The sequence below is a fragment of the Pholcus phalangioides genome, unplaced genomic scaffold, assembly GCF_987345545.1.
Source record: "Pholcus phalangioides strain wild (caught in Gottingen) unplaced genomic scaffold, Ppha-v1.0 ptg000002l_1, whole genome shotgun sequence".
Lineage (NCBI taxonomy): Eukaryota > Metazoa > Arthropoda > Arachnida > Araneae > Pholcidae > Pholcus > Pholcus phalangioides.
In genome coordinates this window covers 8,504,020-8,531,823 of record NW_028301595.1, presented here as the reverse complement: position 1 = coordinate 8,531,823, position 27,804 = coordinate 8,504,020, and the positions used below count along the sequence as shown (strand labels likewise).

General features: G+C 35.4%; 1 protein-coding gene across 1 annotated transcript; it reads right to left on the bottom strand.

The window, feature by feature from the left end:
- LOC149089340 (putative methyltransferase DDB_G0268948) lies at positions 1-27,804 on the bottom strand. Its single transcript, XM_089238057.1, has 6 exons — positions 27,629-27,804; positions 24,725-24,885; positions 22,691-22,907; positions 19,841-19,938; positions 19,364-19,501; positions 1-114 (listed from the first exon to the last, which is right to left on the bottom strand). Exons 1-6 carry the CDS (start codon positions 27,737-27,739, stop codon positions 21-23), a joined length of 819 nt encoding a protein of 272 aa, XP_089094183.1. The 5' UTR covers positions 27,740-27,804; the 3' UTR covers positions 1-20.

Genomic DNA, 27,804 nt, shown 5'->3' with positions numbered 1-27,804 from the left:
TTCAACACATTTAACTTTCTTTATTTTCTGCACAAAACGACAAAATATTCTCTCAGGAAGTGAAGCGATTCGATCTCCGAATTCCGAGACCATGATCCAATGATATCCAAAATGCTGTAAAAAAGATATAAACATAATTAATTGAAAACTATTGCCGTGCGATATGTTTAGACACGCTATAAAATCTTCAACAAAATTAAAAGTAGTTGACACAGATTTTGCTGATAACGATTGTTTCACTCAAGGTGAATAAATGGGAATTTCAAGGCAACATTCCATGTGAAAGGTTCAACAAAGACTAAAACCTCGAAGAGAAAAAGAAAAAAATTGACAAATTTCGATGCAAAGAATAGGCTCTAAAGTTTTTGATGCAAATCTCAATGTATTCAAGTGTTTTTCATTGTTCTCATGCTTGTATAAACCTCGAATATTTACATAATATAAAACCTCATTATATAAGAAAAGCGCAACGTCAAAATCAACGGAGCTCTCGAATGAGGATGTAGGTGATAATCACAAGGCAAATCTCATTTTTAAGTGTGATGGTGCACGCAAAAATTTTCCAATTTTCAAATATTATAAACTTTTCTGCGTCTGTGCTCATGTTTTTATTCTACCTTGTACTAGAGAAACATTTTTAAAATATTTTAATATAAACTGCTCGCAGGCATTACCCATGCTAACGTTTTACCCTAAAAAATGCTCTTTTCTCAACTAAAACTAAGTTTCTCGTTACATAAGGAACATTTTTGAACGCCTCTCAATCAAATGTCTCTCAACAACACTATGGTGTTACAAGCACGATGATTTTCTTTAGTTAGAATTATCAAAAAAATTTCATGCTACAAAATATGTGTAAATGTTGGTGATTTTTGAAAAGTTGCATGTTGAAGTTAGAATTCCAGAACTAAATAACCAAAAAATAAAAGAAATGTACACACACATAGCAAAATTAGCCGTTGGTTCCAACACTCTTTTGGTCATTAACCCGCTTGCACAACATTTTGGTCACTTGCATACTCTCTAGACCCTAGAACATAATTTTCCAAAAACTTTTCGTTCCATCGCCCCCTTTTTCAATTTTTCATGCTTCTCATCACCCTCCAACTCAAGCCAACCCATAGGATCGTATGCTGAAGCCTAAACTTCTACCTCCCCCGGACCGTTTCATCAACCCCCAGGGGGAATATTGCCCACTTTGGGAAACACTGCCCTAGAGCGTGAGCAAGCATATGAGTGCCCAGAACAATATGTAAGTATGTGAATGGCCAAAATAGTTATTTGGTGAATGAGGGGCGAAGATGGTGTGAAAGCGGGTGAACGACCAAAAGAGTGACATAGACACAGAGACATATTCACGGATGGAGGGAGTTAAGCGGGCTATGGTCCAGCAGGGAGCTTAATTTGGAGGAATGAGCAATAAAACTATACCAGAATGGGTGAAAGGAGGAAACATTTGTATAGCCGACAAAACCATAAATTCGCTTCCAGAGGGGGCCCCGGGTGAAGCCCTAATCAAAGGGCCCTGAAACTATTTTGGCCGTTGTTAATATTGATGGAATTTCCGCGTGGAAATATGAAGCATTCGCCCAAGCGGTACCTATATATCACAGCACACGATTCCATTATCATGAAGTGTCCCTGAAGACCCTCCGGTCCTGGCCGAGCCTGGTAGGTCCATGCGTTGAGACGGTACTGGTGTCGGGCAATATTCTTCTTTCTTCAATTCAGAAACTAACAGAACCTGTTAAACTACTATCAACGATAACTAATAACTACTGAATGCCTCCGTTGAAGGAAACACCGTTATAAAAATGTACACATTAAAAGCGGTGCTGTTTGAATAGAAAAAAAAAAAAAAAATGCTGTTAGTTGCTGGCGCCATCTGTTGAAAACATATGTAAAAGAATACAGCTGAAGATGCGTGCGCATGCATCCTCGTGTCAAAATTTAGAAAGTTCTGATAATCCGACTTCAAAGCTTCCTCTCCCTTTATTTGACTACCCTCCCAAATGATAAATAATGTCGTTACATCGGAACTTCTGCTGCCATCTATGAAATACAGAAAATACTGATCCCTGATTTAAATGCGCTGCATAAAAAACAATATCAATATGTTATGATATTGATAAAATATTTTATGAGCAATTATAGTCCGTTTCAGGTTAACTTTGCAGTGCACAGAAAGGTAGAGTGTGTATTTCTTCGCCGCAAAATATAGTTCCCATGTATCGGAGGCTTACGATGATCATTTATGCAGAATATTTCAATTTTTTGAATGATTTAAAAAAAAATACTGAGGAAATTATCGTTCTGAACTTACCTTTATTCGTTTGAAATTTTTAAATTAGAAAAAAATATTGGTTACCATTATACGTAAAAAAATATTTTTCTCAGTGAGATTGGCGATAATCAGCCATACCTTACGGTGACCGCGCATCGATACATTGGTTGAAAGGCTTTCGTTGTCATAGCAAAGTGTGATGCGGTTCTCTAGTAGCTTCCCCTTTACTGCAAAGTTAACTTGACACGTTAAATTAATAATATAAGCAATAATATTAGTTGTTTTGGTCACTTACATGCGTGCACACGCTCTAGGTTGGTTACTCTTTTGGTCACTCCCTATCTTGGTTCCTCACTATCTACGTCACTCTTATGGTCACTTCCATGCTCACACACTGTTTTAGTCACTCACATGTTTGCACACACTCTAGGTCACTCTTTTCGGTCGCTCATCATCTTGGTTTCTCGCTCTGTAGGTCACTCTGTTGGAGGCTCATTTGAATGTTTACACCATGTTTTTGTCGCTCACTGATATAGTACCTCGCTCTCTAGGTCACTCTCTTCGTCGCTCACATGCTTGCACATTTTCTTGGTCATCCTTTCCGTCACTTACTGACCTGCCCCTCGTTCTGTAAGTCACTCCTTCGGTCGCTAACTCACGTAGTCCCTAGTTCTTTAGGTCATTCTTTTGGTCATTCAGATGAAACTGTTTGGTCACTCTTTTGCTCATTCAGATGAAACTGTTTGGTCACTCTTTTGCTCATTCACACGCTTACAAACTGTTTAGTCACTGTCTTGATCATTCACTGGTCACTTGATATCCAGGTCACTCGTCTGGGTCCAGAAAAAGAAAGTCCCAGATTCACCTCGGGAAATTTAAACTCGGACCTTTTAGTTGGTCACTGACCTCGTCCCTCTTTCTCTAGGTCACTATTTTGGTCACTCATTCACAGATTCTTTGCTTTCTTGGTAACTCTTTTGATGCCTCACGTGTTTGTATACTAATGTTTTTTACTCACATGTTTGCAAACTCTGCAGGTCACTCACTGACCTAGTGCCCCGTTCTCTAGACAGAGGCAGACTGGTTATGATTATAGCGCTTGTGTGAGATATGAAATTTTTTTTTACCACACGGGGGCTTCTCCCATATTCTAAAAATTTTCTTTACAACTCATTCCTCAAATTTGCCTCCCCTTCAAACTTTCCGCCTTAGGCTATAGCCTGCTAACAATCCCCCCCCCCCACCAACCACTTCGTAAATACGCATCTGAGCACAGTACTTTGAAAACACTAATAGTCAATCGGAGCAGGAGGGGGGGGGGCAAAAAAATTTCTTGAGGGGTCCCCACTAAAATAAATTGTAAAAAGCAAACTTGTGTAATTCAATAATTTCAGGTGCATTTGTTTGGTACGGGAACGGACACTATTATTGAACATCCTGCTATGTAACGCTGACTCGGAGTACCCCCCCCCCCCCAGATTCTAAAAATATATAAAAATTGGACAGACACCCCCAACACATGATTTTTTTATTTCAACAATGTTTCGAGATTAATTTGCACATACGTGATTTCATCAAAAATAAATCAAAGTGCCGCTGCTGTTATCTGTGGATGGAAATTTAAACTCGGACTCAATGGCTGTGAACTAGTTTGGTATGTGAGACCTGTTGGTTTGTGTACAGCCATCTAGCGATGAGTTGGTGAACTTGCAGACGGGTTTCTGAATATCAAAAATGTGAATGGACGATAGGTTCTTTGTTTTTAGACGTCTCCTCATGCCCAGAAGAAGGAACTGAACTTGTCATTGAGTTCAGTTCATGGGCTTCGCTCGTGAGGAACTGTACTGAACGAGAAGTTTCTGCTGTCGTCTGCTTTCTCCTAGGTTCTCTGTTTTGGACGTTTCCCTGTACCCCGAAGAAAGAACTGAACTTGCTTTTCAGTTCAGTTTGTGGGCTTTGCACGTGGGGAGCCATACTGAAGGAGAATTTCTGCTTCTCCAACCCAATGTTATCCTAACCGCTTGAGTCGTCTTCAATTTCATGTCTAGATGGCAGCACAAACAGTATAGATCAAGAAGTGGAAACTTTCACTTCATTCGTCCTATGGTTACCAGACGTCCTCTTTCAGGGAGGCATGCCCTCCTTTCTGTTTGAGAGTTCGGTTTCGGTTCTGTTTGAGAGTTGGAAAAAAACAATTATTGTGGTCGGTTTTATATATTAGCCAGAATTGAGGCGTCATCTGTTGTGGAAATTGAAAAAACTGACTGAAAGTAATAGTGAGAGTGCAAGAGTCCTCCTTAGTTTTCAAATCCCTAATTTGTCCCCTGTTTCCTCCCCTCGTTCTTCGTTTTGGACGGTTCCTTATGGGCTAATAAAAGCACTGAATTTTTCATCCAGCTCAATTTGTGGGTTTTGCTCACAAGGAACCGTACTAAATGAAACTATATCGATCAAACATTGGAAGTTTCCTAGTGTTGACAGACACGACAACTGAGAGAGGAAGACGCCTGTGCACGCACCTTTAGTGACTCCACTTATCATATTTTTCGCAATAGATGACGCCCCTTCTGATTAATAAAACCAGCCACAACAATAATTTTTTCCAATTGAAAAACAAAACTGCTAAAAAAAAGCAGAAACAGAAGGAAGTTCTGGGAATTTCGACGGCTGTTGATGAATCCGCGTGTGGGGGAAAAACACTCATATGAACACTTCAATGAAGAAACATGTTTCTAAGTGGGGAAAAAAATTTGCATTAGAAAAAAATAAAGATACCTCCGAGAAAACTTGAAACAGGAGAAAGGGGTGGGGGGCTGAGGGCGCTGTAACAACCAGGGCGGCAAGTCCAGAGAGACGGAAAATGTGTGTGTTAATATATAGTAAGATGCATTGAGTACCGACGATGCAATTCAAAAAAGTGTCCGTTAATAGAAGTTTCCGCTAACGGGAATCTTCGTTATGGGAGGTCCACTACTACTACTAAACCAGACACGCGCTTCTTTCTGTGTAATGCTTATTATGTGTAGTGCTGCTATCTTCCATCCATTTTTCTAACTAAGCGTCAAGTGTAATGATCAAATAATATACCGTTGTAGTCCTGTTTCTCTGTAAGCCGAGACATTTTAACTGGTATATCGGTTCGCAATTGCGCCACGATGTTAGGAACCACAGAAAAAACCAACTTCAGCCGACCACCACCAGCACCTTCTATACCAGAAAGCCTCAACGCGAAGCTCGTGACTTCATTGAAGTCGTCCATTTCACTTACAGTCATCGAATATACTGCGAAAAACGTTAGGGTTTCTCATACGTAGGACTGCTATATTCAATGGCTACCGGTGAAATGGACGACTTCAGTCAGGTCAAATCGCAGGAAGTCGCGCGCAGACTTTTTGCTATAAAAAGTGTTGCCATCACCGTGGCGACGGTGAGGTCCGAACCCGGCCCTTCGCTGTGACCAATTGTACCAATTCGACTCCATCGCTGTGACTTCTCGACTACCACAGCGGCTGGGAGGTTCCACTGTAGAATGATCGTGTTTCTCATGTTACTCACTAGAGGGAGTATCAATGCATAAACAACACCAGTAGTCTTGGGGTCACTCCATTGGGATTTACGCCATTTTCCGCCGCTAGATGGCGCCACCGGAAATGTTTTCTATTTTTCGCGCGTTTTTGACCGACTTCCTTTTTTAGCCGGACTTCGAACCGGATTACCTGTCGACCGTATTTATTTTCAAAATGGCGGTTGGTCTTATTTATTTGGAAAAAAACTATTTTAGTGTCCTATCGGGATTCGAACCCATGACAACCGATAGAGTATATCGTTCTCCAGGCTAGTGTGTTAACCACTGAACCAAACAGCCTTACTAGACGAATGCCTTATGAATTAAGTATATAAAAATAATAAAACGTAGAACGTGTAAGGAAGTGTATTAAAAAACGTCGCTCCTAATTTTGATGTGCCTATGATCGACGATTGGCCACGGAGTAATTGGTGAAAAGGGCGAATATTGTGAACCGTATCTACTGTTTTTCAATTATTTTCCACGAACCTTTTTTTTTTAAATGAGTTTCAAAAAATTTTCTCAAGATGGTCGATCACGTGACCCACGTTGATGACGATACTAGATGGCAGCACTACCGATATTTAACTTCCGTGAAAATTATTCACTATGTCGTTATATAAAAAATTTTATCAAATGTCGTCCCGATTTTCTCTTTGGACATGAAGTTGTATTAGAAATGAATTTAAAAGAGAAAAAATTAAGTCGCGAAAATGTCAATTTTGGCACCAAACTCTCTAGCTGTTTTCAATCCTCAAGTTTGAAAAGATATAGTTCGTTTGTGGTTGATGATGATGCTAATTAACCACTAGTGTTCAAATTATGCTGCTTCGAGAAGAGCCTTTTTATAAAAAACATATCCAAGTTAATCAAACATGATCCAAAAAAAACGCTCACTTTCCAAGCGTTATTATTTTTACCCATCGTCTTTGGATCTTTAAGAGATTAGATACCAAAAATATGCACACAAAAAAAACACACAAGTTTTCATTGTCACAATTTTCATATTTCCTTCCACAATGAAACGAGATTTGTAACAACACCCTTAAAAATTTATTTTGCTTTATCCAACTTATTCTATATTTAATTATTCAAACTTATATTCGAAAATTTAATTTTTTCTTTATTTTATCTATTTGATTTTATTATCTTAGTGTCATAATTATATTTTCAGTGTTAGCTTATTTTTTCATTTTTTAGTTCATTTTTATATTCCATTCACAACCCCACCACATAAATAAGAAACATATTGTGTTTTCCCGCACTTTATTATTTTATTTCTATTTTAGTTTTTCATTATGTCACTTTATTCATGGCTTTTATTTTATTTTTTATTCACTTCAAACACTTAAAAATTTATTTATTTCACTTTATCCAACTTATTCTATATTTAATTATTCAAACTTTTATTCAAAAATTTTAATATTTTCTTTATTTTATTATCTTTTCCATTTCGTTTATTTTTAATCATTCAAAATTTTATTTTTTAATGTTTCATCGTTATTATATTATCTATTTGATTTTATTATCTTTGTGTGAACATTTTATTTTCATTGATATTATTTTTTAAATTTAAACCTACTTTTAGTTTTTCATTATGTCACTTTATTCATGGGTTTTATTTTATCACTTTTATTTTTTATTTTTATTCACTTCAAACACTTAAAAATTTATTTATTTCACTTTATTTTACTTTATCCAACTTATTCTCTATTTAATTATTCAAACTTATATTCGAAAATTTAATTTTTTCTTTATTTTATCTATTTGATTTTATTATCTTTGTGTGAACATTTTATTTTCATTTCTTTATTTTTTATCGTTTTTACATTATCTATGTTATTTCCATTGATATATTATTTTTTAAATTTAAACCTACATTTAGTTTTTCATTATATCACTTTATTCATGCTTTTATTTTATTTTACTTTTTATTCACTTCAAACACTTAAAAATTTATTTTGCTTTATCCAACTTATTCTATATTTAATTATTCAAACTTATATTCGAAAATTTAATTTTTTCTTTATTTTATCTATTTGATTTTATTATCTTAGTGTCATAATTTTATTTTCAGTGTTAGCTTATTTTTTCATTTTTAGTTTATTTTTATATTCCATTCACAACCACTTAAAAATTATTTATTTCACTTGTTTTAGTTCACTTTATTTCCATTGATATTATTTTTTTAAATTCAAGCCTTTCCAACTTATTCTTAATTTTACTTTTATTCATTATTCAAACTTTTATTCAAAAATTTTAATTTTTTTATTTTATCTATTTGATTTTTATTATCTTTGTGTCAACATTTTATTTTCTTTATGTTTTTATCGTTACTATTCATCTATATATCGTTTTTTTTCATTATCTTCGTTATTCGATTTGTATTTACTTAAAATTGTTTATTTTGTCGTTTGAAGATTTTACATTTCTTAAATAATATATTTTTTTTAATTAAAATGTCATGTGAATAAATTTCACGCGTAGTCCAAAAAATGAGACAGACTACAAGTTTATTCAATTCAAATATTTATTCATATCAAGATATCGATCGCATGCTCGATAAGTTTATACATATGTCTGGAATTTAAATTAATTCCTTTTATCGTCGGTGTGTTATTGACAAAAACACGAATGTCATAAATTGTATTACATTTCGTGAAAAAAACACCATCACCAAGAGGTTGGGAACGAGAACAGTTTCCTCTAAATTTGAGGCCGGGGTCGTCGTACACATTCAATGCAAGGCTAGATAAAGTGATAATCACGGACACAACGATGATCCCGATCAAGGCTTTCCAGGTCTCTTCACGGCTAAAAAATTTTCTCTGGGCCGTCACAGCGCTATCCTTTGGCACGTCTTATAACTCTGTACTCCACTGGAAGTGACAAATGCTAGCGGGATTTCAGCAATTAATATGCTTCGTTATGAAAAATCGACGTGATTTTTCTAGTGTTAAACTGTATTTACGTTGAATTGGGTATGAAAACCGTGTCTCTGACATGTCTCAATGAATAAAATTTTCATAACTTAAGAAAATATTCATTTCCTGCCGTTTAATGAAATATCAATGTTTCTTGCATTTCTGCTGAAAATATTTCTAATGTTTATCAATCCGGGAGGTTACTTCGGCTTACGTACTATAAAATATTATATCTGTATGTTTATTCGAGTTTTTTTTCATGAATTTTATGTTCCTTAGCAGACATTGTTACCACGAGAGGCATGTTTTTTCGAATAGTGATGAGAATAAGAAAAGGCTAAAAATAAACTACGGTATCCGATATGATGGGTGTCAACTAAAGAGTGGACACGACATTTTAACTTTTATTCTTTCTCGCACCAATTTTCTCAGAAGCATGTGTGTATTCAATAAAATAATAATACTTTTATAAAAAAAAGGGATAAATAACATGAAAAAATGTTAAAACTCATAAAAATGATAAAAATGTTAAAACTCATAAAAATGATAAAAATGTTAAAACTCATAAAAATGATTCAAAAAAAATAATAAAATAAAATAAAAATAATCCACAAGGAATTTTTAGCCAGCAAGACTTCAAAATGAAAGTCCTTTCTTACTGTTTCTAAATCGCATGTTATATCATGACTTAGAACGTGACCTACGTGAGTGACACTTATTACTTTCAAAGGGCACGCTTAGAATGACCAACTCAACACATTATTCCTCCCTAACTATTCAGTGTGAATCCATTGTTTCTTTCATAAAAGTTCTCACAGTGAATGCTTTCCAAAAACAGTTTTTGGTTTCCAATCTTTAATTCCGACATATTCAATTTCTCGAGATGAACGAATTCTCAGCTGTTTTCTCCCATTCAATTTACTATCTTTTACTAATTTTAACATATTCTATTTCAAATGAAATTAAATTTATTATTTTTATATATACAGAAAAAAATTGAATTATGAGAAACATATATACCATCTAGAGAAAAATGCCTGTACCGACGATTAAAAAAAATTACATTGTTATTAAGGGATAAATAAAATATTTACAAAATTAACAAAAAAAAAAAAAAAAAAATACTGATGTCAAATAAAAAATAAACACAGAAAAAACACAATATATAAGAGAAAATTCTTAATCTATGATGAAAAATGCAAGTGAAACACGACAATTTTACGTTCACATAAAATTCCAAGATTTAACGAAATGAAATGATTTTTTCAGCTGTTGTCGTAAAGTACTCCGGATATCACACTATAAAACGAACTGGGTTTTTTATATATATAAGTTATTCTTCTTAGATTATTTTCACAAATTCAAAAAAATGGGATACATGTCGTTCTTTTAGTTTTTTATAGATTTTCACAGTGCTTTCAAAGGATTCAACCTAAACTTTGAGCTAGTCAACTAGTTGATTTGTTCTCCCACCCCCCAAACAAGAGCGACAATAGAGAAGGTAGTATGGATACAGATGATTGCAATATCAAAGATGGATAGACGAAACAAATACAGAGATGTTTGGTTTATGGTGTATGGATGAGATGAATGATGGTTTTTCAAAACTGAATTGTTCAAATGGTAAAGTATTCACGTAATTTTCGAATGATGTTCAATATGATGAGACTTGATAAACCTCTTTTATTATTTCAATGCATTAATTCCTTTTGACATAATTTCTTTGATTTCGTGATTTTTTCCCTTTTCAAATTACCGATTTTTGATAAAAAAGACACAGGTGTATCATTTTCACCAACTTTTTTTTAACAGAAAATTCTTTAATTACCGTGAGCTAATGAAATATGAATTCGATTATTTTACTCTTCGTATGCTCATTCAAACTTTTCCTTGGACTCATCATTCGCGACGTTTCAAAGAATTACTTTCCGATAAAACTTGCATTTTCGATGAAAAGATTTTTCGTCGAGGTTTCTTCCTGCTAGCTTTCTATTGTTTATTAACATATTGCCGCGAAGATACTCCAGCTTTAATGTTATAAAATATTATCTCTGTATATTTCTTCGTGTTTTTTCATGAATTTTACGAGTCTCAGCAAAACTACATCGGTACTTGATAACTCTCACATCGAATTGTTGAACATCAACGAGATCACGAAACCCCCATACCACATTAAATACTCAATATTTCTCACCCATATGAGCGTTAATGCTGAGAGTAATACTTTGATTTAGACAAAATTTATCACTTTAAATTCACTTTGAACGTATACGCCTGATAAAAAAAAATTTATTACCCATACCAGACTGTTGAAAAAGACGATTAGGTCAACAAAATTTGAGAACTTTGATGTCCTATATTACGACACAATCTTGACCAATCGATGGGTTTGTAATCCAAGAATGTCGTTCAGAACGGGTACAAATTTAGGTGAAAAGACGGCATATATCATCAATATAGTGGAAGAGAAATTACATCAAGCACAAATATTATAGAAAGGCGTTTATTCAGTAAAACAATTATACTTTAAAATAATAGAAACCATTGAAAATGATAAAAATGATTTAAAAAAACATTGAAAATGATAATAATAAAAAAAAAAATTTAGAAAAAAAAATATTACAAATTTTAAAGAGGATGAAACACTGAGAGGTCTGGAACAAAAAGTGTGCGGGAGCTTGCCATGTGTCTGCCTTATCCTTGCAAAGGACTATCAACAAAGATGGATGCCCAGAGAATGGAAGAAGGGGGGCACCGGTTGCTACAATATCTGAGTACTATTGTCAATGACAATAGCAACCGAATAGCAAGTCAAAAGTGGGTGATAAGAGGATTGAATAATAAGAGTGAGTTGTTATCTTGAACGTACTCATGCAATTGCTTCTCTTTAGATTTTCCAACACATGATGTGTAGTATGTATAGAGTATGTACAGAGACAAATACATAAGCTCATTGCGAACAACCGAGAGTACGTTATGAATTAAGCTACAAGTTCCTTTAGGGAGGACAAGGCTGATGCGCCATGTCAATCATTACCCCATAAAAAAAAAAAAAAAAAAAAAAAAAAAAAATTAAAAAAAAAGTGTCTCCCTTCACACCAATTCTTTATACACTTTGTCTTCGCCTCATACACAAGCTAGCAAAAAACATTTAACAATTTTAACAATTACATTTAACAATTGTAATTGTTAAAATTGTTACAATTGTACAATTGTTAAATGTAATTGTTAAAATTGTTAAATGTTTTTTGCTAGCTTGTGTATGAGGCGAAGACAATAAAGTGTATAAAGAATTGGTGTGAAGGGAGACACTTTTTTTTTAATTTTTTTTTTTTTTTTTTTTTTTTATGGGGTAATGATTGACATGGCGCATCAGCCTTGTCCTCCCTAAAGGAACTTGTAGCTTAATTCATAACGTACTCTCGGTTGTTCGCAATGAGCTTATGTATTTGTCTCTGTACATACTCTATACATACTACACATCATGTGTTGGAAAATCTAAAGAGAAGCAATTGCATGAGTACGTTCAAGATAACAACTCACTCTTATTATTCAATCCTCTTATCACCCACTTTTGACTTGCTATTCGGTTGCTATTGTCATTGACAATAGTACTCAGATATTGTAGCAACCGGTGCCCCCCTTCTTCCATTCTCTGGGCATCCATCTTTGTTGATAGTCCTTTGCAAGGATAAGGCAGACACATGGCAAGCTCCCGCACACTTTTTGTTCCAGACCTCTCAGTGTTTCATCCTCTTTAAAATTTGTAATATTTTTTTTTCTAAATTTTTTTTTTTATTATTATCATTTTCAATGTTTTTTTAAATCATTTTTATCATTTTCAATGGTTTCTATTATTTTAAAGTATAATTGTTTTACTGAATAAACGCCTTTCTATAATATTTGTGCTTGATGTAATTTCTCTTCCACTATATTGATGATATATGCCGTCTTTTCACCTAAATTTGTACCCGTTCTGAACGACATTCTTGGATTACAAACCCATCGATTGGTCAAGATTGTGTCGTAATATAGGACATCAAAGTTCTCAAATTTTGTTGACCTAATCGTCTTTTTCAACAGTCTGGTATGGGTAATAAATTTTTTTTTATCAGGCGTATACGTTCAAAGTGAATTTAAAGTGATAAATTTTGTCTAAATCAAAGTATTACTCTCAGCATTAACGCTCATATGGGTGAGAAATATTGAGTATTTAATGTGGTATGGGGGTTTCGTGATCTCGTTGATGTTCAACAATTCGATGTGAGAGTTATCAAGTACCGATGTAGTTTTGCTGAGACTCGTAAAATTCATGAAAAAACACGAAGAAATATACAGAGATAATATTTTATAACATTAAAGCTGGAGTATCTTCGCGGCAATATGTTAATAAACAATAGAAAGCTAGCAGGAAGAAACCTCGACGAAAAATCTTTTCATCGAAAATGCAAGTTTTATCGGAAAGTAATTCTTTGAAACGTCGCGAATGATGAGTCCAAGGAAAAGTTTGAATGAGCATACGAAGAGTAAAATAATCGAATTCATATTTCATTAGCTCACGGTAATTAAAGAATTTTCTGTTAAAAAAAAGTTGGTGAAAATGATACACCTGTGTCTTTTTTATCAAAAATCGGTAATTTGAAAAGGGAAAAAATCACGAAATCAAAGAAATTATGTCAAAAGGAATTAATGCATTGAAATAATAAAAGAGGTTTATCAAGTCTCATCATATTGAACATCATTCGAAAATTACGTGAATACTTTACCATTTGAACAATTCAGTTTTGAAAAACCATCATTCATCTCATCCATACACCATAAACCAAACATCTCTGTATTTGTTTCGTCTATCCATCTTTGATATTGCAATCATCTGTATCCATACTACCTTCTCTATTGTCGCTCTTGTTTGGGGGGTGGGAGAACAAATCAACTAGTTGACTAGCTCAAAGTTTAGGTTGAATCCTTTGAAAGCACTGTGAAAATCTATAAAAAACTAAAAGAACGACATGTATCCCATTTTTTTGAATTTGTGAAAATAATCTAAGAAGAATAACTTATATATATAAAAAACCCAGTTCGTTTTATAGTGTGATATCCGGAGTACTTTACGACAACAGCTGAAAAAATCATTTCATTTCGTTAAATCTTGGAATTTTATGTGAACGTAAAATTGTCGTGTTTCACTTGCATTTTTCATCATAGATTAAGAATTTTCTCTTATATATTGTGTTTTTTCTGTGTTTATTTTTTATTTGACATCAGTATTTTTTTTTTTTTTTTTTTGTTAATTTTGTAAATATTTTATTTATCCCTTAATAACAATGTAATTTTTTTTAATCGTCGGTACAGGCATTTTTCTCTAGATGGTATATATGTTTCTCATAATTCAATTTTTTTCTGTATATATAAAAATAATAAATTTAATTTCATTTGAAATAGAATATGTTAAAATTAGTAAAAGATAGTAAATTGAATGGGAGAAAACAGCTGAGAATTCGTTCATCTCGAGAAATTGAATATGTCGGAATTAAAGATTGGAAACCAAAAACTGTTTTTGGAAAGCATTCACTGTGAGAACTTTTATGAAAGAAACAATGGATTCACACTGAATAGTTAGGGAGGAATAATGTGTTGAGTTGGTCATTCTAAGCGTGCCCTTTGAAAGTAATAAGTGTCACTCACGTAGGTCACGTTCTAAGTCATGATATAACATGCGATTTAGAAACAGTAAGAAAGGACTTTCATTTTGAAGTCTTGCTGGCTAAAAATTCCTTGTGGATTATTTTTATTTTATTTTATTATTTTTTTTGAATCATTTTTATGAGTTTTAACATTTTTATCATTTTTATGAGTTTTAACATTTTTATCATTTTTATGAGTTTTAACATTTTTTCATGTTATTTATCCCTTTTTTTTATAAAAGTATTATTATTTTATTGAATACACACATGCTTCTGAGAAAATTGGTGCGAGAAAGAATAAAAGTTAAAATGTCGTGTCCACTCTTTAGTTGACACCCATCATATCGGATACCGTAGTTTATTTTTAGCCTTTTCTTATTCTCATCACTATTCGAAAAAACATGCCTCTCGTGGTAACAATGTCTGCTAAGGAACATAAAATTCATGAAAAAAAACTCGAATAAACATACAGATATAATATTTTATAGTACGTAAGCCGAAGTAACCTCCCGGATTGATAAACATTAGAAATATTTTCAGCAGAAATGCAAGAAACATTGATATTTCATTAAACGGCAGGAAATGAATATTTTCTTAAGTTATGAAAATTTTATTCATTGAGACATGTCAGAGACACGGTTTTCATACCCAATTCAACGTAAATACAGTTTAACACTAGAAAAATCACGTCGATTTTTCATAACGAAGCATATTAATTGCTGAAATCCCGCTAGCATTTGTCACTTCCAGTGGAGTACAGAGTTATAAGACGTGCCAAAGGATAGCGCTGTGACGGCCCAGAGAAAATTTTTTAGCCGTGAAGAGACCTGGAAAGCCTTGATCGGGATCATCGTTGTGTCCGTGATTATCACTTTATCTAGCCTTGCATTGAATGTGTACGACGACCCCGGCCTCAAATTTAGAGGAAACTGTTCTCGTTCCCAACCTCTTGGTGATGGTGTTTTTTTCACGAAATGTAATACAATTTATGACATTCGTGTTTTTGTCAATAACACACCGACGATAAAAGGAATTAATTTAAATTCCAGACATATGTATAAACTTATCGAGCATGCGATCGATATCTTGATATGAATAAATATTTGAATTGAATAAACTTGTAGTCTGTCTCATTTTTTGGACTACGCGTGAAATTTATTCACATGACATTTTAATTAAAAAAAATATATTATTTAAGAAATGTAAAATCTTCAAACGACAAAATAAACAATTTTAAGTAAATACAAATCGAATAACGAAGATAATGAAAAAAAACGATATATAGATGAATAGTAACGATAAAAACATAAAGAAAATAAAATGTTGACACAAAGATAATAAAAATCAAATAGATAAAATAAAAAAATTAAAATTTTTGAATAAAAGTTTGAATAATGAATAAAAGTAAAATTAAGAATAAGTTGGAAAGGCTTGAATTTAAAAAAATAATATCAATGGAAATAAAGTGAACTAAAACAAGTGAAATAAATAATTTTTAAGTGGTTGTGAATGGAATATAAAAATAAACTAAAAATGAAAAAATAAGCTAACACTGAAAATAAAATTATGACACTAAGATAATAAAATCAAATAGATAAAATAAAGAAAAAATTAAATTTTCGAATATAAGTTTGAATAATTAAATATAGAATAAGTTGGATAAAGCAAAATAAATTTTTAAGTGTTTGAAGTGAATAAAAAGTAAAATAAAATAAAAGCATGAATAAAGTGATATAATGAAAAACTAAATGTAGGTTTAAATTTAAAAAATAATATATCAATGGAAATAACATAGATAATGTAAAAACGATAAAAAATAAAGAAATGAAAATAAAATGTTCACACAAAGATAATAAAATCAAATAGATAAAATAAAGAAAAAATTAAATTTTCGAATATAAGTTTGAATAATTAAATAGAGAATAAGTTGGATAAAGTAAAATAAAGTGAAATAAATAAATTTTTAAGTGTTTGAAGTGAATAAAAATAAAAAATAAAAGTGATAAAATAAAACCCATGAATAAAGTGACATAATGAAAAACTAAAAGTAGGTTTAAATTTAAAAAATAATATCAATGAAAATAAAATGTTCACACAAAGATAATAAAATGTTCACACAAAGATAATAAAATCAAATAGATAATATAATAACGATGAAACATTAAAAAATAAAATTTTGAATGATTAAAAATAAACGAAATGGAAAAGATAATAAAATAAAGAAAATATTAAAATTTTTGAATAAAAGTTTGAATAATTAAATATAGAATAAGTTGGATAAAGTGAAATAAATAAATTTTTAAGTGTTTGAAGTGAATAAAAAATAAAATAAAAGCCATGAATAAAGTGACATAATGAAAAACTAAAATAGAAATAAAATAATAAAGTGCGGGAAAACACAATATGTTTCTTATTTATGTGGTGGGGTTGTGAATGGAATATAAAAATGAACTAAAAAATGAAAAAATAAGCTAACACTGAAAATATAATTATGACACTAAGATAATAAAATCAAATAGATAAAATAAAGAAAAAATTAAATTTTCGAATATAAGTTTGAATAATTAAATATAGAATAAGTTGGATAAAGCAAAATAAATTTTTAAGGGTGTTGTTACAAATCTCGTTTCATTGTGGAAGGAAATATGAAAATTGTGACAATGAAAACTTGTGTGTTTTTTTTGTGTGCATATTTTTGGTATCTAATCTCTTAAAGATCCAAAGACGATGGGTAAAAATAATAACGCTTGGAAAGTGAGCGTTTTTTTTGGATCATGTTTGATTAACTTGGATATGTTTTTTATAAAAAGGCTCTTCTCGAAGCAGCATAATTTGAACACTAGTGGTTAATTAGCATCATCATCAACCACAAACGAACTATATCTTTTCAAACTTGAGGATTGAAAACAGCTAGAGAGTTTGGTGCCAAAATTGACATTTTCGCGACTTAATTTTTTCTCTTTTAAATTCATTTCTAATACAACTTCATGTCCAAAGAGAAAATCGGGACGACATTTGATAAAATTTTTTATATAACGACATAGTGAATAATTTTCACGGAAGTTAAATATCGGTAGTGCTGCCATCTAGTATCGTCATCAACGTGGGTCACGTGATCGACCATCTTGAGAAAATTTTTTGAAACTCATTTAAAAAAAAAAGGTTCGTGGAAAATAATTGAAAAACAGTAGATACGGTTCACAATATTCGCCCTTTTCACCAATTACTCCGTGGCCAATCGTCGATCATAGGCACATCAAAATTAGGAGCGACGTTTTTTAATACACTTCCTTACACGTTCTACGTTTTATTATTTTTATATACTTAATTCATAAGGCATTCGTCTAGTAAGGCTGTTTGGTTCAGTGGTTAACACACTAGCCTGGAGAACGATATACTCTATCGGTTGTCATGGGTTCGAATCCCGATAGGACACTAAAATAGTTTTTTTCCAAATAAATAAGACCAACCGCCATTTTGAAAATAAATACGGTCGACAGGTAATCCGGTTCGAAGTCCGGCTAAAAAAGGAAGTCGGTCAAAAACGCGCGAAAAATAGAAAACATTTCCGGTGGCGCCATCTAGCGGCGGAAAATGGCGTAAATCCCAATGGAGTGACCCCAAGACTACTAACACCCGTGTGCCAGCCCTAAGGCCATGCAGGTAAATCCGTAAATAAGACACTGCAGTCCTGCCCAGTACTTGGCAGGGCTAAACAGAAATAAATCCCGAGTCGAGTGCCAATGGGTGTCTGATTCGAAGGGGTGGTGCCAACCATCTTAATGTCCGTCGTGTGGTTTTTGCTAAGGCTACAGACCTATAGCCTTCGACCGCAGGACTTAGTGCTACTAATAACGAGAGAGTAATATTACTAAGGGTACCTTCCTTGGCTCGGTGAAACTTTCTAGAATTGTTAGATGCGGTAGAAATTTCTTGTTTTTCGAACTTTTAACCAACTCCAATTTTTATCAAAACATTTCCATTAACGTTCTTTCAAAACAGAGCATTTCCCAAAATTAAAATGTAAATAACTCCATTGAATATTGATCAAGAAACAACTCCCGAATGCCACCTGTTGGGTATTTTCTACTTTTGTGAAAGCAGTCCTTTCCAGAGAAAAAACGGTTTGTATTTCTACACTTACTTCCGGGGCTATGACAACTGGTACGTTTAAAAAGAAGTACGATAAACACAATTGGGATAAATCGAGAAGCTTTATAAGCACTTGGAGAATAAGACAAACATAATAAATTTTTATGGGCAGGGCAGCATTTATATAATATCAATTATTAGTTTCTGCTTTCGTTATACATGCTTTATTTGCGTTGCTGTATTTTGGTTATATTTGACATCCATATTTTTTATGGGCATCTTTTGCAGTCACTCCGTTAGGAAATTTACCTGTTGTGGTCTTTGTGTTTGTATTTGTGCTATGAATTTAGTAACTGCGGAAAAATGTTTCGTTTTGAAAATAAATTTCCCAATCGTGCTCGCAAAATATTCTAAGCTTTATAATAATTTCCAGTTATAAATGCTCTAAACATTCATGATCAACGAAAGAAATGTGTGAATAAATATATTTCTTTTATATAAAACAGTTTCAATTTAGACACGGCACAAAAAATAATTTCTATAGTGTATCTGATGAAAATGAAAATAGTTCACTAACTAAGAACTGTTTATAGCTAGAGAACGATTATCCAATCGTGTGCGTAAAGCCGGGGATTACACTATAAGAGTTTGATAAAATACCTCTTATAAAACTTGAAGAATCTAACAAATAAAGCTCATAGCTTACATTCGAGCGAATGAAACCCATAAGCTCATTAGTTGAATTTTTCACGTTTTATAAAAAAAAACTCTTATAGTGTAATCTCCCGGCCTTTATATAGAAACAAAATTTTACTTTTGCGTGTACGTTTCCAATAAATCTTCGGCACGCTTCGGATCCTTCTTTTTAAAGTTCTGGAAGGTTGACATCGATCTTATGTAACCGGCAGCTGCACTTACCCTGGATGTTATCTTCTGTTTCACTGATTCCACCCTAAATGATATTTAATGTAAAAAATAGAACATTCTGTGTGAGAGTTTGTGTTTTCTATAAACGCCATATTAACCAATAAACGCCAGAATAATTTAAGTTTTTATATGTATACAGGATGGGCTGGAACTCCGCCGACAAACTCGTAGGAATGATCGTACACGTCAAGGTAATAACTTTTGTAATGGAACCTTGCGTCGAAACAGGATTATTTAGTCGGAAACGGGAGAACCGCCAAGTAAAGCAGCAACATATCCACGTGGATTTAAGTGATCTATTTTCAATTTGAACATTCAGTATAGAAATAGTTATTGTGTAATAGAAAAAGATGTCGGTAATTACCTCTGAATTTCTCGGAAAGGAAAAGAGATGCTTTTGTAATTTTCAATCACGAGGTCAACTTGTTTCGAACGGTAAGGCTGCAAGTCTTCGTAAAGAATCTAAATTAAATGTATAAGTAAATTTAAAAATACATTACATACGTCAAAACATATGCACATGAGATAATGATGCCAACATATGAAACATATGCATGATGATCAGAGAATTTAAACAGTGAATTCCATTTTTCCACGCCATATTCTAGAAACAACGACGAAAATGTTCTGTCAATTATTTTTTATTTACTTATTTTTATGTTTATAAGTTTCATATCAAATTGTAAATTGTGATTGCCAGTAAGGGCCATTTGGCTCCTTGGTAATTTTTTTCTCCCCTTTTTTCTGTATTCCTCAGTTCTGACTAATAAAGTATTGTAAAGTAAAAAAAGAAAATAAACAAAAAAATATATTATGAAATATATGAGGTTTGGACGAATATCATCAATTTTTATCTCTCAATTTTAATTAAAGGAAATTCTATTCTATTAATACATTATATATATTATATACAATATATATACACACTATCTACCAATAAGTATTTGGACACCTGTGATAGAAAAGAAAAACTAACTTTATTCAAAATCAATAGTTGGTAGAGCCTCCACGAGAGGCAATTACAGCGTGAACCCTCCGGGGCATACTTTCCACAAGTCCTTGTGTGACGGCTAGTGGTATTTTCTTCCACTCGGCTTGGAGAAGACATGTCAGTTCTTTCACCGATTTTGGACGGGTAGGGCACCCCTTAATTCGGCGATCCAACTCGTCCCAGAGGTTCTCGATAGGGTTCAGGTCTGGGCTCTGGGCAGGCCAGTCCATTCGATGAACCCCATTAGCACCATACCAAGCCTTGGTTAACCTCGCAGTATGACAGCTGGCATTGTCGTCCTGGAAGTAACAGGGGTCCACCCCGTAAAACTGCCACAACGTAGGAAGCACATTGTCATCCAAAATAGTGCAGTAGGCATCGGCGTTGAGCTTACCATGAATGGGGACCAAGGGTCCCAGTCCATACCAGGAGAAACACCCCCAGACCATAATTCCACCTCCGCCGAACTTGACTGTTCGCACAATGCATTCTGGCAGGAGACGTTCTCCAGGCAGATGCCAGACCCAGACCCTGCCATCCGAACGGTAGAGGGTACACCTTGATTCGTCGCTCCAAAAAACCCGTTTCCACTGATCTACGGTCCAATTTCGATGTGCTTTGCACCGCATTCACCGAGCAACGCGGTTGGACTTTGTGATCAAAGGCTTATGGGCAGCAGCACGACCATGAAAACCAATCAGATGTGCTTCCTTACGGATGGTATTCATTGAAACAATACTCCCGGATGCCTGTTGAAACTCCTCGCGGATGAGGGCCATCGGTTGGGTGCGGTTCTTCCGAATTTCTCTGGACAGCACCCGTCGGTCTCTATCTCCCAGTTTCGTTGGTCTGCCGACTCGGGACAAATTCCGACAATCACAGCTCACCTTCCACTTCTTTATCACATAGGCCACTGTCGATTTTGGGTACTTCAGCTCGCTAGATATATCCCTTAAGGATCGGTCATTTTTGTGATACCCGATAACTATACCTTTCTCGAAATCAGAGAGCTCCGAACTGCGCGGCATCTTGCATGTGACTAATGCCGATGTTGTTTCCTACACGATATATACCGGCGGAGGGCGTGACGTATCTCAGGACCGCAGATATCGTCATTTGCATAGGTGTCCAAATACTTATTGGTAGATAGTGTGTGTGTATATATATATATGTTGCTGTTGCAAAAATTAATACAAATACAACGCCACAACAGGCAAACTGCCCAACGAGGTGACTGACTTAAGAACATCATAGATCCCCGAGCCATTTTTTGAAGGCCCTACTTACTACTGCTACACCACACATGCACCCCGCCCACACCCACCCCGGAACCCCAAACGAATCGGTACATGCGGGAATGTGCGTGTACGTGTAGTGAAACCTGACGTGAAGTTTTTTGTTTCTCTGTAATGCTTGTTATGTGTAGTGCTGCCATCTGCCACCAGTTTTTCAAACTAAGAGTGAAGTGTTATGATTGAATGATTCATCGTTGTAGGACTGTTGCTCTCTGTGGCGAGACTTTTTAACGGGGAGATCGGCTCGCATTTGCGCCTTGAAGTTGGGAACCACAGAAAACCAACTTCAACCGACCACCACTGTGGGGTTCGAACCCGGATCCTCGCATCGCGAGTCCGTCACTATAACCACTCCACCACCACAGCGGCCTGTGTATCTGTAGTTCCTGTCAATTTTGAACCGTTGATTATATTTACAATTAGAAAAAATATTCAAATAAATCGTGGATTTATGCTATGGGCTCTATCGTCGCCAACAGAAACTGGCAGGCCAGCTGCTGCTACAAACCACGAAAATTCAAGAATTTGCCATTTTACGGAAGACCAAAATACGGAAGAAGGGTGGCAGAACCAGTACAACACGAAAGAGTGCCTTAGTGGCATCGTGGTAAAATGCTCGTCTTCGACCACGATAGTTCTCGTGAGGTCTGTAGGTTTGGTCCTGGGTGAAAAACACAGGCCAAAAGTTCTTTTCCGGAGAACTTGAGGTCACCACCGATAGATTGCGCCTTCTTTCAACTCTGTAAGTTGAAAATTGATATATGGTTGTATGACCGGTGTTTGGTGTGCGGCATATAGTACGTTGCAGGTTCTGCAGAGGAATGTATACATGGTGATTGCATGTACGGTTAGTAGTAGTGAAAAAGTGTGTGTATCTATACTTTTATAAATTTTATGACAGGAGATTCCATTTTTTTTCCTTATTTACCTTGTCAGTGAGCTCTCGGAGTAACTTGTCGGTCTCTTTGCGCCCACAGATTGGATAGATGTTTTTGCTCGCGTAAACGGCCAGCACGCCATCGTCGACCAGCACCCTTTGGACTTCTTTGAAGAAGCCGTCGATGTTCAGCCAATGTAGGCAAGTACCAGCGGTTATCAGATCAACACTATTATCTGCGGCTTGTAAATGGTCAGCTTGCGCAACCCTATATTATAGAAAATCCACATATTTTTAGTTAATACATTAATGAACCTGAACCAAATCTAAAATTCTGTGCTCAGAAAGGCAAAATGTCATGTCACTTTTCTCAGAAAATAGAGTTGTTCGCTCTTGGGAGTCTCATTCGTCGAAATTTCGGAAAAGGGGAAAATTTTTATCTTTTTCTCTTTCAGTTTATGGGAAAACAACGGAGGCAAATTGTTACAACTCAAAAGGCCGCGGGATCCCGTTTTGGCAAAATATTGCTCACAAATTTGCCGTCGCGAAATTTTGAAAAAAGTGTCTTAACATTTTGCCATTTGAGCACAGAATTAGTCCGAACTTTTTTGGGAAATCCAAGAACACAATTTGGTTTCATTTCTCATTGTATTTTCTCTGGTGGCCTGTGCGGACTGAGACCTATAAGTTTGTAGTCGATTTCAAATACTACTACTTAACCCTACATATAACTCGTAGGCATTCCTCAACGGAATTTTCAAGAAATTGGTGCATGCAGGAACGTGTTGCGTGTGTGCGTGCGTATGCGTGGCATTTGGTTCTCAAAGTGTGCGTCGAGGTCCCTAGGAGTTTAATGTTAGTAACGTGCTGAAGGTCTGCCTCCTCCCAGTGAAGAGACTTTTTGAAATGGCAGACCGGCTCAGATCCGTGCCTCGAAATTGGAAAAGCTGGATTGCAAACACTACTACTACTACTACTGAACCGTATATGCACCTCGTATACATTCCTCAGCGGGATTTCTAACGAATCGGTTACATGCCGGAATGTGTTGCCTGTGTGTATGTACATGCGTACCTCTAACGTATTCATGCTGTTAGAGTTGGACTTGATTTCGTGTTCTACTCGTGCAGTCATCTTTTTTCAATATTTTGAAGTGAAGATAGTACTTGAATGCTTGAATTTTCATGCTGTGTAAGTACCAGGTTGAAGGTCTGCCTGCTCTCTGCGAAAGACTTTTTCAAGTGGGAGAACGGCTCGTATTCAAGCCTTGAAGTTGTAAAACCAAGAAAATTAACTTCAGCCAATCACCACTGTGCCGTCAACAGAGTTCGGACCTGACTCTTCATGAATAAAGTCCAGAATGATGCCCACACGTAGGCCTCACAGTGGCTGATTGGAAACACTAGAAACCTACACCCACCAAAACTCCTGCTTCTAGACAAGGTGGGAGGTTGTTAGTTTCGATAAGGCAACGTTATTTGCAATGAACTTTGAACTGTAGGTCTCGTGTCGGTTTGGTTGTGGTTCTCTCGTGGTAATGACAAAAAATGATTAAATTTGAAAGAAAAATTATTTCAAGAGAAAATTGTTTTGCTTTATCAATTCACAAGCTAGAACTAGCTACTCTGCTGCTACTGAACCACACACACATGCACCTCGTCCAAATTCCTCTGCGGAACTTCTAACGAATTGGTATATGTTGGAATGTGTGTAGTGTACCTGACGTGAAGTTTGTTTCTGTGTAATGCTTGGTGTGTGTGTGTGTGTGTGTGTGTGTGTAGTGTTTCTATCAATTTTTCTAACTATGAGTGAAGTCTAATGATTGAATAATTGTATTATTGTAGGCCTGTTGAACTCTGTGGCGAGACTTGTTAATGGGGTGATCGTCTCGAATTCGCGCCTCGAAGTAGGGAACCACAGAAAACCAACTTCACCCGACCACCACTATGGTGAGGTTCGAACCCGGATCCTTGCGATGCGAGTCAGTGACTATGACAACTCGACCATCGTATAGCGGCAGCTAAAAACTAGCAGTAAAACTTTGGGTTGCACTTAATTTAAATTTACAACATGAAAGAATCTTACAGGTATCGTATATTAGGTTTGGCGCGGTTCGTCTTAGCTTCGGCAATCTGAGCCTCACTGGCGTCGAAGGCAGTGACGTGTTCGAAGTACGGTGCGAGTACATAACTGCTTTGACCGCTGCCACAGGCTACGTCGATCGCGTGGAAATATGGTGGAACCAGCTGCCGGATAGAAAACAATTAAACAACATGAAACTTCAATTGAATTTAAGCGTCAAGTAAACTGCAATATTCTTATTTTAAGCATAGCTAAAGCTTCATAAAGCTCGAAGCTTGATTATTATCCGTGAAAAAATTTTCCAGTGGGTACAGATTATTGTGTAATCGATTTTTTCTCGAAATTTAGTACTTTCTCATTGTTATTTTTGCAGTTTTTTGCAAAAGACATCCGCGTGAACATAACATTTAGGGTGGATTCATATCTACAGACACTCACTGTGTCGTGTCAGACAAACCTCCACCTGTAGAAGAAGGCCTCCACACGAAGCTCGTGACGTCACTGAAGGAGGCCATCTCACCTATAGCCAATGGATATACTAGAAAAAAATATAAAGGCGGCGCATTCATCGGCATACTTATTATATCCAATGGCTATAGGTGAGATGGCCTTCTTTAGTGACGTCACGAGCTTCGCGCTGAGACCTTCTGCTATAGTTGGTGTTGGTCAGATACGGCAAACATTCTTCAACTTAAAACCAATGAATGTATTCATATCTACCGTATCGTGGTTACGCGGGCGAAGACAAACAATCTAAGCCGCGTCTGACCAGCACCTCTTACAGATAGAAGGCCTCCGCACGCTGCTCACGACGTCAGCAAGTATTCCATTTTCCCTCAGAATATTCAGGGGAAAAAATTCTCTGCTCGTGCCAGCGTCATCGTTGTGCGGAAAAGAAATGATCGGGCTTAGAATTTGCTATTTCTATGCCTCATATCCAATCATCATGCGCTATTTGTGAGCCAACCAGGAAGATTCTACGCCAAAATAAGAAGAAACGAAATAGGATGCTGTGGTCCAAAATGTGTGCAAACTTGCTTGTTAGTCTTAATGACGTTACATATAAACTTGGCAACCAGTGTGGAGGCCTTCTATCTCTAGGAGGTGCTTGTCTGACACGACACGGTGAGTGTCTGTAGATGTGAATCCACCCTTAGGGTACATCGGGATAAGAGGAATGCAATAGAACTTTTTAAAATTCAGTTAATTCAGTTAGAAGGCCTTAGAAGCTTCTAAGAATGGTCCGTGACGGTATAATTAAACTGACATTGTTATGGATGAACATGCTAATATAAAACAGCCTCATTGTGAGCTGAATTTTAGCACCAATAATAATAACAATCATTGTCAGCCCGGTGAAGTCATGTCCAATTCGGAATCTTTTTTGCAGTTGCAGCTATGTTTTCAGAACCAACGTTCTTTCAGTGCAAGACTCTTAGCATCAAACTGAACAGTCTGGACATTCTAGGAGCTCATCCTTTCCATCTGAATGTATGTATCAGACGCAGAAAGGAGCTGAACGAATCACAAGTGGATGGGGACACGTACGATCTTGACTAGGTTTTGTCAACACGACACCAGCTTTAGAAGACTGAAACTGGTGTTGATTGTATACCTAGTATAAAATAAAGAAATCTTCAGTATCTCATCTTCCAATAACTTCTATTTTATCCAACTTTAAAGCTGTTCATTTTATTTATTTATTTATACAGTATTGTTGGCACTGGGGTCTATGCAAAAGGATGCGATTGAAAATGATATAGTTTGATATTGGACAAAAAGCTAATGATAGTGGGCGATTCGACAATAGAGCTTGGGAGTTTGTTCTATTCACCAATGGTATGAGGAAAGAAGCTGTATTTAAAACAGTCAAAGTGGAAGCAAAAATAGGTATTTTTTAAAGGGAATGGTCGAGTCTTCTAGAGATATAGGATGGTTTGGCTAAGATACCAGAAGTATCCATGTTGAAATGACCATGGAAAATTTTATAAAACAATGTTGATCGAGAAATGAGACGAACAGTAGAGACAGGGAGGAGATGAAGTTCGTTTCGGACACGGAAACGAAAGATGACCAGCAGTCGTGAGCAAATCGAGTGGATTTATTTTGGATTGATTCGAGTTTGTCTATATTACTAGAGGTGAGGGGTCCCAGATTTCAGCGGCGTAGGAAAAAACGGGGGAGATATAAGTTTGGTAACAGAGAAGGCTGATATCCCGAGTGGAGTGTTTAAGGTTGCGGCGGAGGAAGAAAAGTTTGTTATATATAAGACAGCCTCCTATATTTTAATCCCTCCGAGCAGTTTTGTCCTTTTTTACAGAACTCTTTGTTGTTTTTAAGAACCTTATCACTAATTTTTAAGCCGTTTCTGGGACGAATTCAACGGTTTTACATAGAAATAAATGGGAAACTGTGTTTCTGTTAACGAAGATAATTCGTTCCGGAATCACGTTCGTTAGCCACAACACGATTTCCGAGAAATGGAAGAGAATGCATTTCTTCCATCTACATAAGGCAGAGATATCTCGGACCTGTACATTAAGGGGATAACGGAAGTTGGTTGCTTCTTTGCATCAGTCCGGGGTTGTGAGTGGTTGTATCTATCTATTTTAAGGCGTTAAAATAAGACTTTTAAAAAACGGAATATCTCGTTAATGCCGGTGAGACGGTTTTTTTTTAAATAAATAATAGCGGGATCCTCACTCATTCCCAAGGGATCAACATGTTCCGTCCATGGAATTTGTTAGTAGACATCCATGCCCGAACCCAGACCCGCACAGCGAGAGGTTAACCACTCGACTGCCAGGCGGCGAGTTAATAATCATTAAATTGCCAGGTTAATAACCATTCATGATTTAAAAGTCGTGACGTCAATATAAGTTGAGACGTTATGAAAATCAACCTTACTTTTTCCCTCAAGAAATCCATTATCAGACCAATCAGCTGCAACGGTGGGTCCGGCCTGTAATCGCTGTAGGCTTTGGCCTGTTTCTCATCCTCGAATTCAGACAAAGACATTTCTTCAGGCTGAATAAAGCACACGGATGTTGTAAGGGAAACAAAGACTGTGCATGCATATTTAT